Below are 14315 nucleotides of genomic sequence, written 5' to 3'. Positions count from 1 at the left end.
ATTTTTATTTCAAAGAATTTATGTTTATTTCTCAGGTCCAAGAACTCAGCAGCCCTCCCCGCGCCAGTACTGTTGTTAAAGACTGTGTCAAAGCTTGCCTTAGATCCACATATCAATTTCTATTTGAAAACTGTTACGAGCTCTACAACAGAGAGTTTCAGGTACCTCTATTGTAAAACAAATTGTTTTATTCAAATACCACTCATAATATATTCTTAAGAAATCATATACCATTCACTCCACACAATAATGTTTATTGAGAATTCGAATTAATAATTACAGGTTACTTTAAACAGTTGACCAAGATTCACGAAAAATTTATTTACATTACACATAAACATTTTCAATCGTTATCGTGATCTACTGTATTTTAATCCCTAAATTAATACAGATGTGTGTATAGGTGGACCCCAATGAAGCAAAACGTGATCCATCAGACCACGGGCCGCAGCTCGATTCAGTAGACTTCTGGCACAAATTGATAGCGCTTATTGTGTCTGTGATAGAAGAGGATAGAAACAGCTACGCACCCGTCCTCAACCAGTTCCCGCAGGAGTTAAATATTGGACAGGTAGATAATTCTTTTCAGATTAATAAACCTAGTTACATGGTGACGATAAGTACTTAGATAAGCAAACAGAAAGCGAAAATCTTTTATCAGTATAAACTATGTCATGATTAAAATTAAGCGGATTGGCGAACAAACTTTCCACGCTCTTGTGTAAAAAAGGGAGGGAAGTAAACTACAGGTAAACTAGAATAAAAATTGCGTGGTGTTTTAGTAGACTTGGTAACATTTTCACTGGATTTTGCGCTTAGGATTAGAAAATAACTAAATATTTCCTCAGCCAAAGTCTTAAAAGGTTGAAAATGTTGAAAGCGTAACGAGGTTTTGGATGCATACAATATTAAATGCTCTATTTCATCGCTATCGAAGTAAAAATAAAAGTATACTTGGCCATAAAACCTATTTTATTCAATTATGATGTGCAAGAATACCGTCCCAAGGATTAAACGGCTTATTTTATGCACTTGTTGTTTATATTTTAGTTATCTGCTGCAACAATGTGGTCGTTATTCGCCGTGGACATGAAGTACGCGCTAGAAGAACATGAACAGCATCGGCTCTGCAAGTCTTCCGCTTATATGAATTTACACTTCAGGGTAACGTACAACCGATAGCTTTGAATTTCGCCAAATACCCTAGTTCCTTTCTAAGCTCTTATAGTAATTAATACAATTCAAAGATTTCAAGAAAATGTTTCGTTTAAAAGAATTAAAAGACGCACGCGATGTTTCTATTAGCTACAGTCATTAATCTGTCCTGTTAGTACAGAGCAAACTTGCATTTAAAGTGCTCTTAATGCCGGTAGTCTTATAATGAACCATTAAGGAGTGCAGCTTTTTTGAATAAAATAAAGGTGAACTCGAAGAATAAAGTGTTATTGCTTGAGGAAATCTCGCTTACATACTAAATAAAAATTAACAAAGCTCCCAATAGACCAATTTGAGAGGTTTTTTTGACCAGTTTTCAGACAGTTTTTTGACAAATTAATAAATTAATTCGAACTCCATCTTTTATATCACACGCCAAATGGGATCGGCACAACTCGTTTTTACTTAAGGAGATGTTTTTTTGGTCTTGGGCTATTTCAGTATGATGTAACATTCAGTTCTATCATTTTCTTGAATACATTAGAAGTAAGATTTTTATATCTTACCAGTATTGATATTCGCGTCCCACTGTTGTACACAAACTTACTCTAACTCACAGGAGAGAGGATTTTAGAGCCAACCGACAGCTTAACGTGCTCTCTAAGACACGAGGCTGAACACTGCCAATTTCCAAACTCGAGGCTGGTACATTTTTGGCCCGACCCGACCCGAATCCAAACACATGATAACCAGTATATACCAACGAGTTAGTCCATGCATAGTTTAAATTTTTTTTAGGTCATTGCCAAAGCTAGCTTAGGTGGAATTAAACAAAAATCTTTGAACGCACTTTTACAGCACCAGAAGAATTGCTACCATCTTATTAACAAGTATCAATGCTGCTGTTGGTGGCAATGTACTCATATTGCTTGACGCCTCTGTTTCTTTGTTCACTATTTACCTTATCTGGTTTTACAGGTCAAGTGGCTTCATACAAACTACGTGAAAGACGTTCCTCCTTACTGTGGTGCTGTGCCAGAGTACCCGGCGTGGTTCGAACCCTTCGTCATGCAGTGGCTCAATGAAAACGATGACGTGTCCTTGGAATACCTCAATGGTGCTTTCAACAGAGATAAGAGGGACGGGGTACGTAAAAGTTATAGAGAAAATCGAACTAATTTTAAATTTGCATTAAAATGACAAATGTATGTAAGTATATTAAGTTTTTGATGTAAAATATAATTCACAACACAGTTCTTTTCATTGAAAAAAATATTGTTTAAATCCATATAAATATATTTGGTAGAAGCAGGCGTTACCTTGCGGAATTCCGTGATATATTATGAAAATTAAGATTAATTTGCTATCCTTCGCGAAAAGCAGGAGAATCTTTATGGTGATTCCTCATGAGATGTTGGCTTTACAATGAATTCATTGTAAATTTAACATCTCTTGAGGATGCTCTGGTTTCGAAGTGAAACGTGCATGGAGTACAAAAATTATAAAGTACACCATAAAGATTCTCCTGCTTTTCGCGGAAATTAATCTTAATTAATCTTAATTTTCATAATATATCATATAAATATTATAAATGTGAAAGTGTGCCCGTCGTTGTCTATGTTTGTCTCTACCCCAGTACTGATCGGCATACAATTTATAGCAAGGCATAAGTAAGGCTTTATAATTATTACTGTTCCGATTAAAAAAACGCAGAGGAAATGATGGCCAACTGCTCTATTCATATATAACATGAAATATCCATATCTATGGCTAATGGCTATGGCTAACTATCAGTTAATGTTTCGTAGCTATAAAAAAGTGACCACTACTTTCAATCACTTATGTCATTGAAAAAAACCTTTATAAAGTCAACATCTCGTGAAATTGTTTAGTATTTTTGATAATTAATGAGTGGTTGCCATAAAAAATATAAAAACATATAATTTACCTTGTACATAGTACAGACTTGTCGGGGATCACTGCAAATTAAGGATTCTTTTATTTATTAAAATTACTTTATTGGGTTCATATATTAGTGTTAAGATATACAATTGACAGTCTTAGAAATAACACAAACCAAAGGTGACCTTATCACTTAGTGTTTATTCTAACTTTAACCGAAACAACTAACTAAATGATTTTGTTACAGTTACAAAAGTCAAGTGAACATGCCCTGTTCAGTAATTCAGTGGTGGATGTGTTCACGCAACTTACTCAGTGCTTCGATGTGGTATCCAAACTGGAGTGTCCTGATCCGGAGATATGGAAGCGTTATATGAAGAGATTTGCGAAGACTATTGTCAAAGTTCTGGTAGCGTACGCAGATATTGTGAAGAAAGAATTTCCTGAGCATTTAAAGGAGGAACGAGTGGTATGACTTTTTTTAAGTAAACAATTCCATATTTACTTCTTTGACAAACAAATACAATTGTAGTTTAATTAGGGCGCAATAATTTCTCATCCATAAATGATTTAGCCCAGACTTAAATTTAAACCTCGCAAAAAACAGAACACGATGACGCAGATTTCTCTATTTAATATTTTGTGTGCTATAAAAGTTCATTCATTCATTAATTCATTAACGCAACCAATAATAAATAACTGTAATATTTATTTACGTTAATGGTTTTTTTTGCTGTACAATTAATTTTAATGTGGATAAAGGTTTCAACAAAAAACGAGAATTATATATTAGGTATGTTTAATGGTATAACTAATTTAATTAATCATTTTATTCATAGGCCTGCATTCTAATGAACAATATACAGCAACTTAGAGTACAGTTAGAAAAGATGTTTGAGGCCATGGGTGGAACAAAGCTTGAGCGAGACGCGGCTGATATTCTAAATGATCTCCAAGCTAGCCTGAACAGTACTTTGGATGAGCTAGCTTCTATGTTTGCTATCAGGTAAGTTGTACTAGATTATATCCCCCACTTAACTAAACTGACGAGTGACTCCGCGTTAATAATTATTTTATACAATACAATTTGAATCAACGCCTATCGTATCAATTGGCTATTTTGGAGTACGAGATGTACTTCCAATCATTAGCCCATCGAAATGAGTTGTTAAAAGTACTATAAAACTCGTGGTTGAGCATGGTGGGAATACGTTACTGTGATGAACTATAATGATGTTTTTGAATTCTTGAAGCCTTGAAACGAGGATCACGGCAAGTGTGAAAGAGCTAGGTGAACTGCTACAAAAGGTGGGAGGTGGGACAGCGGTACCAGGTGCACCGCAACCCCCTGCTCACCATGAGGCAGATGAGGTGCTGAGGCCGCTGATGGATATCTTGGTTGGTTTCATTTATCAATTGACACTATAAAAAAATACTTTACTTACTTTATTTTAGGTTGAACAGATGTTAGGCACGATTTTACATTCATTCATTCGTTCTTTTCTTCATTCATTAATTGTGTAAGTGATACTTTAATTCATTAAAGTGCGTATTCATTCACATACATACACATTCTGGCCCTGACTTACAAACTAGGAGACCCGTATCTTCGAAGTCAGTTCCTTACCATATGATTGCTACAGATTGGCAGAACGAAAAAGACATCCTTACTAAAATTATCATCGTAAAGTAGTATTGCTGTCGCCAAAAGCACTGTTGGCACATGAGGCTTCTACACCTCGGGACACAAGTTTTGCTTACCCTGCGAAGCGTTGCTCTGTTAGGCGATGAATTTCCACCTACACCAGCCAACTGCTTGACCCGTCAATCTATAGATAATCATTATCTGGCTACCAAATTAAAAATACAGTAAAACAAACCATTTAATTATTTCTTTAGTTTATATAGTAATAAACTATTAAACGATTGATTTCACACTAAATTTTTGTACGAACACAGGATGGTTCGCTCACGATGTACGCCGAATCTTGCGAGAAGACTGTGCTAAAGAGGCTTCTGAAAGAATTATGGAAGATTGTTATGAAGATACTTGAAAAAACTGTGGTGCTTCCTCCTATGACTGATAAGACGGTAATCTAGTTTTTATTACAGAAGCTGTTAAAACCACCTTCTTCTTCTTCAGCCTTTTTCAACCATATTGGTGTATGTCTCCATCTACATCTTCTATTTCTGGTGATATAATAATTACAACTTTATTGTATAAGTGATGCGATGTAGTTAATGCGGTTGCACATTCACTTACAAGATTGGCTAAGCTAGCTATCAGAGAGCCCTCGAAAGACGCTCTCAAAACTAAGGAGAAAGCCGCTCATGATGATATTGATGAGCTGCAAGAAATAAGTTTTATTTAGGGTTCCATAACCAATGGGTAAAGCCCGATTACAGTGGACAACGGTAGTCCGACAATCGTTTTGCAGGGCAGGGTCGAATTGTCGAATTGGTCGGATTAAAGAATTCTACTAAGAACTCCCATAGTCCGGGTTTTTAGCAAAGGAGTCCCTTGTAATCCGACAAATTACAATGCAATGACAAGATATTATGTGTTATAAACTCTTAAATCATGCAATATCTACATTAACGAAGATTGAAAAAAAAATTCAATAATAATAGACATGTCGGATTCTAAAAAACAGAATAAAGAAAACAATATCATAACAGACAATTTTTTTTATGGATATTGGTACGGAACCCTTAGTGTGCGTGTAAGACTCGCACTTGGCCGGTTTATAACTATTGAATAGTTTAATATATATACCTGAGTATTTATAAGTAAATACTTCTCAGCATTTATCTTTGTTATTTAATGGTATCATTTGGACAATAAATTGCGATAGTAAATTAATTTATTCATGCTACGTTTATTTAATCAGATGATGCTCAAGAATCTCACGAACAATGCGAAGAATTTAGCAGCGAACGCGAAGATTGAAGATATGACGCAGCTTTTCAAGAGCACGGTTGGTAAACAGGATGTCAAACACGCTCTTTCCGGAGTCATGGATATTTCCAAAGAGGTGAGTCACCATTCAAAAATTTCCATTTGACCGGAGGGTTAACGCGGATTAATGTATCTGAAATAGAAATTCTGTTTATATTACATCGTGCCTTGAAACCACCTACGTAAACCCAAAAGTTATAAACGTAAATCCTTTTTATTAATAACAAACAGAAGATTAATCGGCTTAGCGATTTAGTGCGGAAATGCAACCCGCATTCTTGGTACCATTCCACACGAATATAATTTTTTCTTTATTCCACTAAAAGTTAGCCCCTGACTACAATCTCACCTGTTATGTCTAATATCCTGTTAGGGAGTATGGTCACATACTCTTAATCGGTTTCTACGCGACATCGCACCGGAACACTAAATCGCTTAGCGGCACGTCTTTGTCGGTAGGGTGGTTACTAGCAACGGCTAAAGCCTCTCACCAGACCAGCCCAGAGAAAATTCAGAAATTATAAATTCCCAAATTGCAATTTGAACCAAAAGCAAATTGCCCGGGAATCGAATATAATAAAACTTTTTCTTAAATTAAGTGTTTCATTCAAAAGAGCTTTACTTTTCTGTCGGGAGCAGCCGCTACCAGTGCCGCAGTGGCGAGCAGGCTAAGAGGCGCAAATATGAAAACCTTGATAGCAGTGTCATTTTTGTACCTTTTGGCTCTTTTTAAATAACTGTCAACTGTGTTTTTTTTGTTATCACCATGTAACATTATCGTTTAAAACTATTCAAATGGACAACACTGGCAGCATCTTACGCGCTATGCCTCGCTGCGGTGGTTGCGAAGGTGTTTTAGATTTTATAAAGGTTTAATTAAGTGAACAGGCTAGTATCAATCTTATATAAATAAAACAAAGTCGTGTTAGTTACACCATTTATAACTTGAGAACGGAGAGACCAATATTCATTATTTTTGATTTCTTGAATTTCTGTTAGTCCGGTATAGGATAATAAGAATAAAATAATAATATTTATCAAAACAAAATTATATTTAAAATCAAAGCAATAGAGTAGCTGTTCATTAGTAACAAAACACAACTGACAGCGCACGTCATGTTGTCTATAAACGTAGAACGTTTGTTGTGGCCTATACAAAGCTACATTAATCCGGAGTAAGATGAGCTGTACGTATTGTAGGTACTTTACAAAGACATTGTAATGTACAAAATATTAAGGCGAAATGAAATACTATATATTTTTATATATATTTTATATTTTTGATACGACAATACATACATCGCCATCTAGCCCCAAAGTAAGCGTAGCTTGTGTAATGGGTACTAAGACGACTGGTGAATATTTTTATGGATAATATACATAAATACTTAGAATATACATATAAACACCCAGGCACTGACAAACATTCATGCTCATCACAGAAACATTTTTCAGTTGTGGGAATTGAACCCACGGCCCTGGGCTCAGAAAGCAGGGTTGCTGCAAACTGCGCCGATCGGCCGTCAAATTATGATAGTGCATGAGTCTGCTTTACAAGTAAAATTAAAAAAAAACTTATAAATTCTTTTACAGCATTTATCAGCAGAAAAGAGTCTCACACCAAAGCAATGCGCAGTATTAGATGCAGCCCTAGATACCATCAAATTATACTTCCATGCGGGTGGCAATGGCTTGAAAAAGACTTTCTTAGAGAAAAGCCCTGAGCTTCAGTCCTTGAGATATGCACTGAGTTTGTACACACAAACCACCGATACGCTGATCAGAACGTTTGTTACCAGTCAGCAAAATCAAGGTGAGATTTTTAATACTTGTAGCTGAATAAACTCGACTGAATCAACTTAACTGGTTCCATGACCACGGTCACACACGGTCACTAGGTCCTGAGTTTCGTTTTTTATCAAAGAATATTCAGTACCAGCACGGAGGTAGAAATTGGGGATGAAAAGCCCCGTGCCCCGTGCCGAGAGCATTATAAGCTATCGGACGCGATTACTATCACTTATTGGTAGTAATTCAGTCGTTAAAGTCCACCAAACCGCATTGGAGCAGCGTGGTGAAATGCTTTGAAGCGTTAGAGGCACGTTAATCTGCTGCGGGGGATGATGATGAATTGAGTAAAGCTATAAATAATTGGGAACAATAAGTTATTTTTGTTACAAAAACGTATCATGTTGTTCCAGATGCAGCAGTAGCGGAAGAAGGCAGTGTAGGAGAGGTATCGCTCCAGGTAGATCTTTTCACACATCCTGGCACAGGTGAACACAAGATCACGGTGAAAGGTAAGTCATAATTTTTTTTGGTTGATAAGTACGATGTTACAAAATTATTGTTCAATTTTAATGTTTATTTTTAACAGTGGTTGCTGCAAATGACCTGAAGTGGGTGATCGCAAGCGGCATGTTCCGTCCGTTCATTGAAGTAAATTTGATTGGCCCGCACCTCGCCGACAAGAAAAGGAAGTTTGCCACTAAGTCCAAGAGTAACAACTGGAGTCCCAAGTTCAATGAGACTTTCCATTTGTAAGTAAAAAAAAAAGAGTTTTAATCCAAACTAATATTCTTATCAGTCACTAACTATGAGCCTCATAAGAATGTTCAGGGTCACAAGAGCTTACTTGGAGGACATCTACGTGATAAAATCAGGAAAGAGGAGATCCGTAGAAGAACCAAAGTTACCGTCATAGCTCAAAGCGTAGCGAAGCCAAAGTGGCAGTGGCCGGGCACATAGGACGAAGCACCGAAGGACGTTGGCGTCCGAAGTTGCTGGAATAGTGACCTCGTACCAGTAAGCGCAATTTTGCCCGCGATGTGGCCCAACCACGATGTAGACGGATGGCACTAAGCGAGTCTCATGGAGCCGATGGACCCAAGCTGGGCCAGACCGTGGTATTTGGAGATCCCAACAAAATACCTATTCCCAGCATTGGACGTCCATTGGTTCACATGATAATAATGATGAATGAAATTATTCCATGACTACTACACCTACAAAGATATTATGAATTCTGACTAAAACCATTGGTAATTTTCAGTATGGTGAGCGCAACAGAACAACTAGAGTTGTTTGAACTTCATGTCTGTGTACGGGACTACTGCTTCGCAAGAGAAGACAGATTAGTGGGCGTAGCGGTTATGCGCCTTGCTGACATCGCTGAACAGGTGAAATTTGTTTACTACCGATACTACATTTTTTCTAACACGTCTTATAATGTAAACAATCTATTAATTACTTTTTAGTGTAAAGGATGATTTAAAAAAATATTTCTAGACCAACTGCGATATTATAAATTAAAACAAAACAATACCATTACATTATTTGGGTGTGTTTTAATTATTTTCTTAACAATGTGAAAATAAATTTTGCACAAAAAGTAAGAAAAAGATTGTTTACATTAAAAGACAAGTACTAGACTTTACTCACATCTTTACTGTACATCATTATTCTCACTTATTTAATTTCCCAAATTTCAATGTTCTTTCTCTAGGGCTCATGTGCTTGCTGGCTACCTCTTGGTACGCGCGTCAAGATGGATGAAACCGGATGGACAATACTTAGGATCCTCTCGCAGAGACATAGCGATGAGGTGGCGAGAGAATTCGTCAAACTTAAGTCAGAAATGAGAGCAGAAGCACCGACTGGTACCCAAGGACCTGCGTGAAAGCCGGAAGCAATAACCGCGTGATCAAGTTCAGCAAGCCATTATATACGACTGGAACCAGCCGGTTGTGATATATTAAACAGTACTAACGGAGCGACCACAACATTCTGTCCTCATTGGACATTTCGAAAATCAGGAGGTGAATCACTGATATCTCTTAAGATAATATATCTTAAGGACAAGTCAAGATCAATTCCTACAAGACACCCGGCGCTCCGGCGGTTACCGGTCAGTGCTCGTTCGTTCATTTCATTTACATTCTCGATGAGAGAATCGTTTTGTAAATAAATTTACGGTGTTAAGTTACGCGGATAGTAGAATATTTTGCACAAATTTGAATCATTAGCCAAAAAGACTGACCGTAGGCGGCCGGACGCTGCTACGTCCGCCGATGTTTAGGTATTCAGCAAAATAAGGTCTCCTAGCATACTCCATATTAAACTTGTTAAATATGTCAGACCTCTGGATTAAACCATTGCAATGAGCACAAAATTTATTCCTGATACCCAATTTTATTTCTTCCATTTAAACGTTATGAAAGTTTTGTAATATTTGTATTTGTTAACGCAAAGACGCCAGGCGAATTTCCAGTATATTCATGGATGTCGTCACTTTAATATTTTGCTGGATTCCTAAAGTTGTGTGTGGACTTATCGACACACACACGATTTATGTATTAATTCTACTTGTATGGACCAAACTGTCGTTAATACGGACGCATAACCTATTCCTTAACCCCTAATATTAAATCAACATTATTTATCTACTTAATCATCTTATCGTTATACGTGTACAGTAAATAAATATATGGCCTTATGTAAATTATTTCCTTCGTTTGTTGGTACACATAATGCGCTTCTGTCGAGGAACATTAAAAAGTGTTAACGTATTGCGTGTTGAGATTCGATGAGAATTTTACGCTTCCCGTTATTGCGTGTTAGTCATGCTCGAATTAATGCACGTTTAGGAGATGAGTGTTCTATAATTGGATTACTGTAGTATGATTTGTTGTAAAATGTATGGTATCGTCATCTTTTATATGAACCCCTTTATGTCCCGTTTTAAGTGATCCGCATTTTTTGTGATCCAATTTGTATATACGTACCAAAATTGTTAAAAAAAACATATATCAACACTTTGCTCTTAATTTTTACGCTTGGCCTGTTTAAACATGTTATCTAAAGTCTCCTGTCTTTTTGTATATTATTCAAAAATGTGATATTGTTATAAAATGAGATACCTAAATAATAATTACTGTGGATATTTATGTGGACTTCTTTTATAAAAGTTCATGTGTGTTAACTGTTAACATAATATGCTTCAACTTTGTTTGTCCTATAGGATGTTAATACTGTATCCATTCTTAAAGATCTATAATTATTATTATTATTATAAAATATAATGTTCGTAAAACCCTTTAAAAGTAATAAACCTAATCTTAAACATTCAGTGCTCAAATATTTTTGGTTAAGCGTTAGAATCGTGTTTGTAATGTACTTGTTTGCGGTAATGGAATATGAATTTATTAAAACTTAATCACATAAAGCAAGGTCGAAAGTACACAGTGTTGGAAAAGTCACACGAATATATAACAGGTTTGTTTTCGATGCTACATTGTTATCATTAGCGATTCGTATCTCTATTTACTATATAACGTTTAATGCTACATTATCACAAGCCGCTTTCTTCACTTATTAGCATTTTCTTAACTTAGTTTTATAATAATGACACAATTTGCGAACTACCTACATATCCTAGAAACATTAAAAAATACAGTACATGATCATATTCAAAAATTACATTCCAATTTCATGATCACTTTGCCTTTACGCCTTCGATATACATGATATTGTAAACTTTAACTATGTTTTTTTTTCTATTTTCTATTTGTTTATTATTTATTGTATTCATTCCAGATGTTTAGTCACGTAAAGGCATATAATGGCCTACCTAGTGTTAGGGCGCGCATGTGATATAGCCATACCACGTACCTATATACCTCGTATACGTATACAAATGTAGCATTGAAAATGTAACCGAGAAGCACATCACTTAACACACACGGGAGTTAGATTTTCTGTATATTAGTATTTATCATGGATTACATATCTGTAGATAGAATGTGGTTTGTCTAGTCCAAATCTCAATAATATATTATAAAAAATATATTTACTCGTCTTACTAAATCTAAATTAAAATCATTTCTTATGTGATTTTCTTGTGATTTTTTAATCGACTGAATTGGTTTGTTCTCAAAAAATATTTATTATCTAAAGCACACCAAAATAATACAAAAAAAAAAACAAATTAAATATAAAAGTTTATTGTTTTACAGCGGTAAATAATAAAATAATGTTTCTCGTGTGCTTTATTAATAGGAGTTGTTTAGAAAAATTGTTTTAGAAAAATGTACCCTATGAATGGATAGTTATTGATGTCAGATAAAAAGTGTATCCAATATTTATTATTATATTCTCCACTCAAACTTATATCTTATCGATATTTAGGTAAAGTGACAAAATATTATATTAATTTGATATTATTTAACTACGTACACTTAACTAAAATACGTGTTTTTACTCCCGTTTTAGGGTGTAAACAATAGATTTTTACCAGGAGATGGAATAGGTACATTTTATATATCAAAATAAACTATCTGCAGCATAGCAAACACTACGTTCGCTCTGCCTAATACTGCTCTTTGTGTCTGGTTAATATTTCGCATAATATAAATCTAAAGTAGTATATTAGAACTTCTATCTACCACTATATTTAAATAAACCAGCTGCGATATAAATGGGTAGCAAACCCAAAATACACGGAGTTACTATTTATGCTGTAGTTTATTTATATAAATGTTGCAATTACGTAAGTTCTTTCAACTTTTTTTACTTTATTTATTATCTTCGAAACTTACTACTATATTTTAAAGTGTTACTTTTTATCATTTGATACTAGATTTAAATATCTCATTCTCATTTAGCTGGCTCGTTTATATATGGATGTAGATAGATACCTCAATAATAGTTATAAAGAAGTCGTTCTAATAAAATTATGGCCTGCGAATAAAATAACAAAATTATAAATGTTATGACAATTTAGCTAAGTAATGTTTACCAAGCCACAAAGTTGTCACTTTAATTAAATATCAAGTATTGAACAAAGTAAATAGATTACTATTCAAAAAGCTCGTTCTGCATTGACGATAATAAATTCATGATTGAATCATTTTGTATATAATACAAATATAGGTTACCTACGTCCATCGCATTGTTAAAGCAGTGTGGATCGACTATCTGCATAAACCATCCGATTTTAGGTGTAATTTTCGTTAAAGGTATTTTATATTTTATTTTTACCACGGTACAGTTTATGAAGATAATGCGATCGAGCTAGTATTAAAGAAAAGCGCACAGCATTCATTCAATTTCATAAATATTTTATTACATAGACTTCATTGACACATTAAAAACCCTTTACCATTTGACAATACTTGGTAAATATTATTTTTAAGTGTAAAATGTGATGAAACACATACAAGTCATTGTAAGTCGGTTACGCTCCAATTCTAGTATTAAATTCACTAACATTGCATATATCTTTGTATAAATGCATATATGTAAATGTTACATGTTTAAACACATTATTGAATTTAGAATTTTTATGAAAATATAAATAAATATCCGTATTTCAAATATAATTTGTTTTGTTTTATTTATTTTAATGACTTATTATCTATTTTATACCGATTGTCTCACTTCTAAAGACATATCTCTTCCACAAGTCAGCTTATTAGATTTTAGGTCGTCGCTCATTGTAATAACCATTGCAATGATAACTGGGATTCACGGCTAAAGGCGCTTTCCGAGATATAGACTCTGCCAATTTCATAACTCCTGGCGACCTACTGTTTTCAACAGAACAATAAAATACCTACCAACCTGCAAATCGAGCCCAGGGTCACGTAATCCATAGACGAACATGCAAGAAATAATTTACCGAAGAACCCATTTTTTTATACAGTAGTAGTAGAGTTTTTGTGACAGAGCTCTTCCAGAGAAGTCCTACTACAATACATATTTCTGCTGCTAAGCAGCATTGATGTGTTCCGGTCTGAAGTACGTGGTTCCTTGGTTATTACAGGCACGCGAAGCGTTTGTATACTTTCGTTTTAGTAGTACTAGAGCTTTTTCACACATACACACACACACACTTTATCTGAGATCAATATAACAGCACAACAAATGACAAAATTTTGCATAGAAATTACTCGCACCAGAAGACAGTCATAACATACCTGGTAGCTGGGATAATTTAGATTTTTACAAAACCGATATGATCGCAGATAAAGTCGTTAGAGCGAGTAATTGGATAAAGAATTTTATCTAAGAACTAGCGAACTCTCGCGACTTCGTCCGGGTATGAGTCAATTGAGAAGCTAGAATAGATGTGATGTCATCATATCGGTTCAAATTTAACGGAGCTATGAAGTAAAATTAATAAAAAATTTCAACCCATTTCCCGGAGGAAACTTATTGTTTATCGGGATAAGAGGTATCCTATATCTTGACGCGGAATATCAGCTACCACTATACCAAATTTTATTTAAATCCGTTTAGT

At 34.9% G+C, this 14315-nt stretch overlaps 1 protein-coding gene across 7 annotated transcripts in view; it reads left to right on the top strand.

The window, feature by feature from the left end:
* The window catches only part of LOC120632507 (protein unc-13 homolog A), a 64173-nt gene extending 52180 nt beyond the window's left edge, over window positions 1-11993 (top strand). For all 7 annotated transcript variants that reach the window (XM_039902323.1, XM_039902325.1, XM_039902324.1 and 4 more), the window contains 14 exons: window positions 36-161; window positions 404-571; window positions 1051-1164; window positions 2134-2301; window positions 3305-3526; window positions 3897-4063; window positions 4311-4455; window positions 5017-5148; window positions 5949-6092; window positions 7610-7829; window positions 8218-8316; window positions 8394-8556; window positions 9069-9195; window positions 9522-11993. In XM_039902323.1, coding sequence (XP_039758257.1) covers window positions 36-161; window positions 404-571; window positions 1051-1164; window positions 2134-2301; window positions 3305-3526; window positions 3897-4063; window positions 4311-4455; window positions 5017-5148; window positions 5949-6092; window positions 7610-7829; window positions 8218-8316; window positions 8394-8556; window positions 9069-9195; window positions 9522-9695 — 2169 coding nt within the window. In that variant the 3' untranslated portion in view covers window positions 9696-11993. The remainder of the gene's footprint in view (window positions 1-35; window positions 162-403; window positions 572-1050; window positions 1165-2133; window positions 2302-3304; window positions 3527-3896; window positions 4064-4310; window positions 4456-5016; window positions 5149-5948; window positions 6093-7609; window positions 7830-8217; window positions 8317-8393; window positions 8557-9068; window positions 9196-9521) is intronic.
* Window positions 11994-14315: the final 2322 nt, after the last annotated feature.

This window comes from Pararge aegeria, chromosome 20 (genome assembly GCF_905163445.1).
Source record: "Pararge aegeria chromosome 20, ilParAegt1.1, whole genome shotgun sequence".
In the NCBI taxonomy this organism is placed as follows: Eukaryota; Metazoa; Arthropoda; class Insecta; order Lepidoptera; family Nymphalidae; genus Pararge; species Pararge aegeria.
The sequence above is the reverse complement of the archived record's forward strand: the minus strand, read 5'-3'. Positions and strand labels throughout refer to the sequence as shown.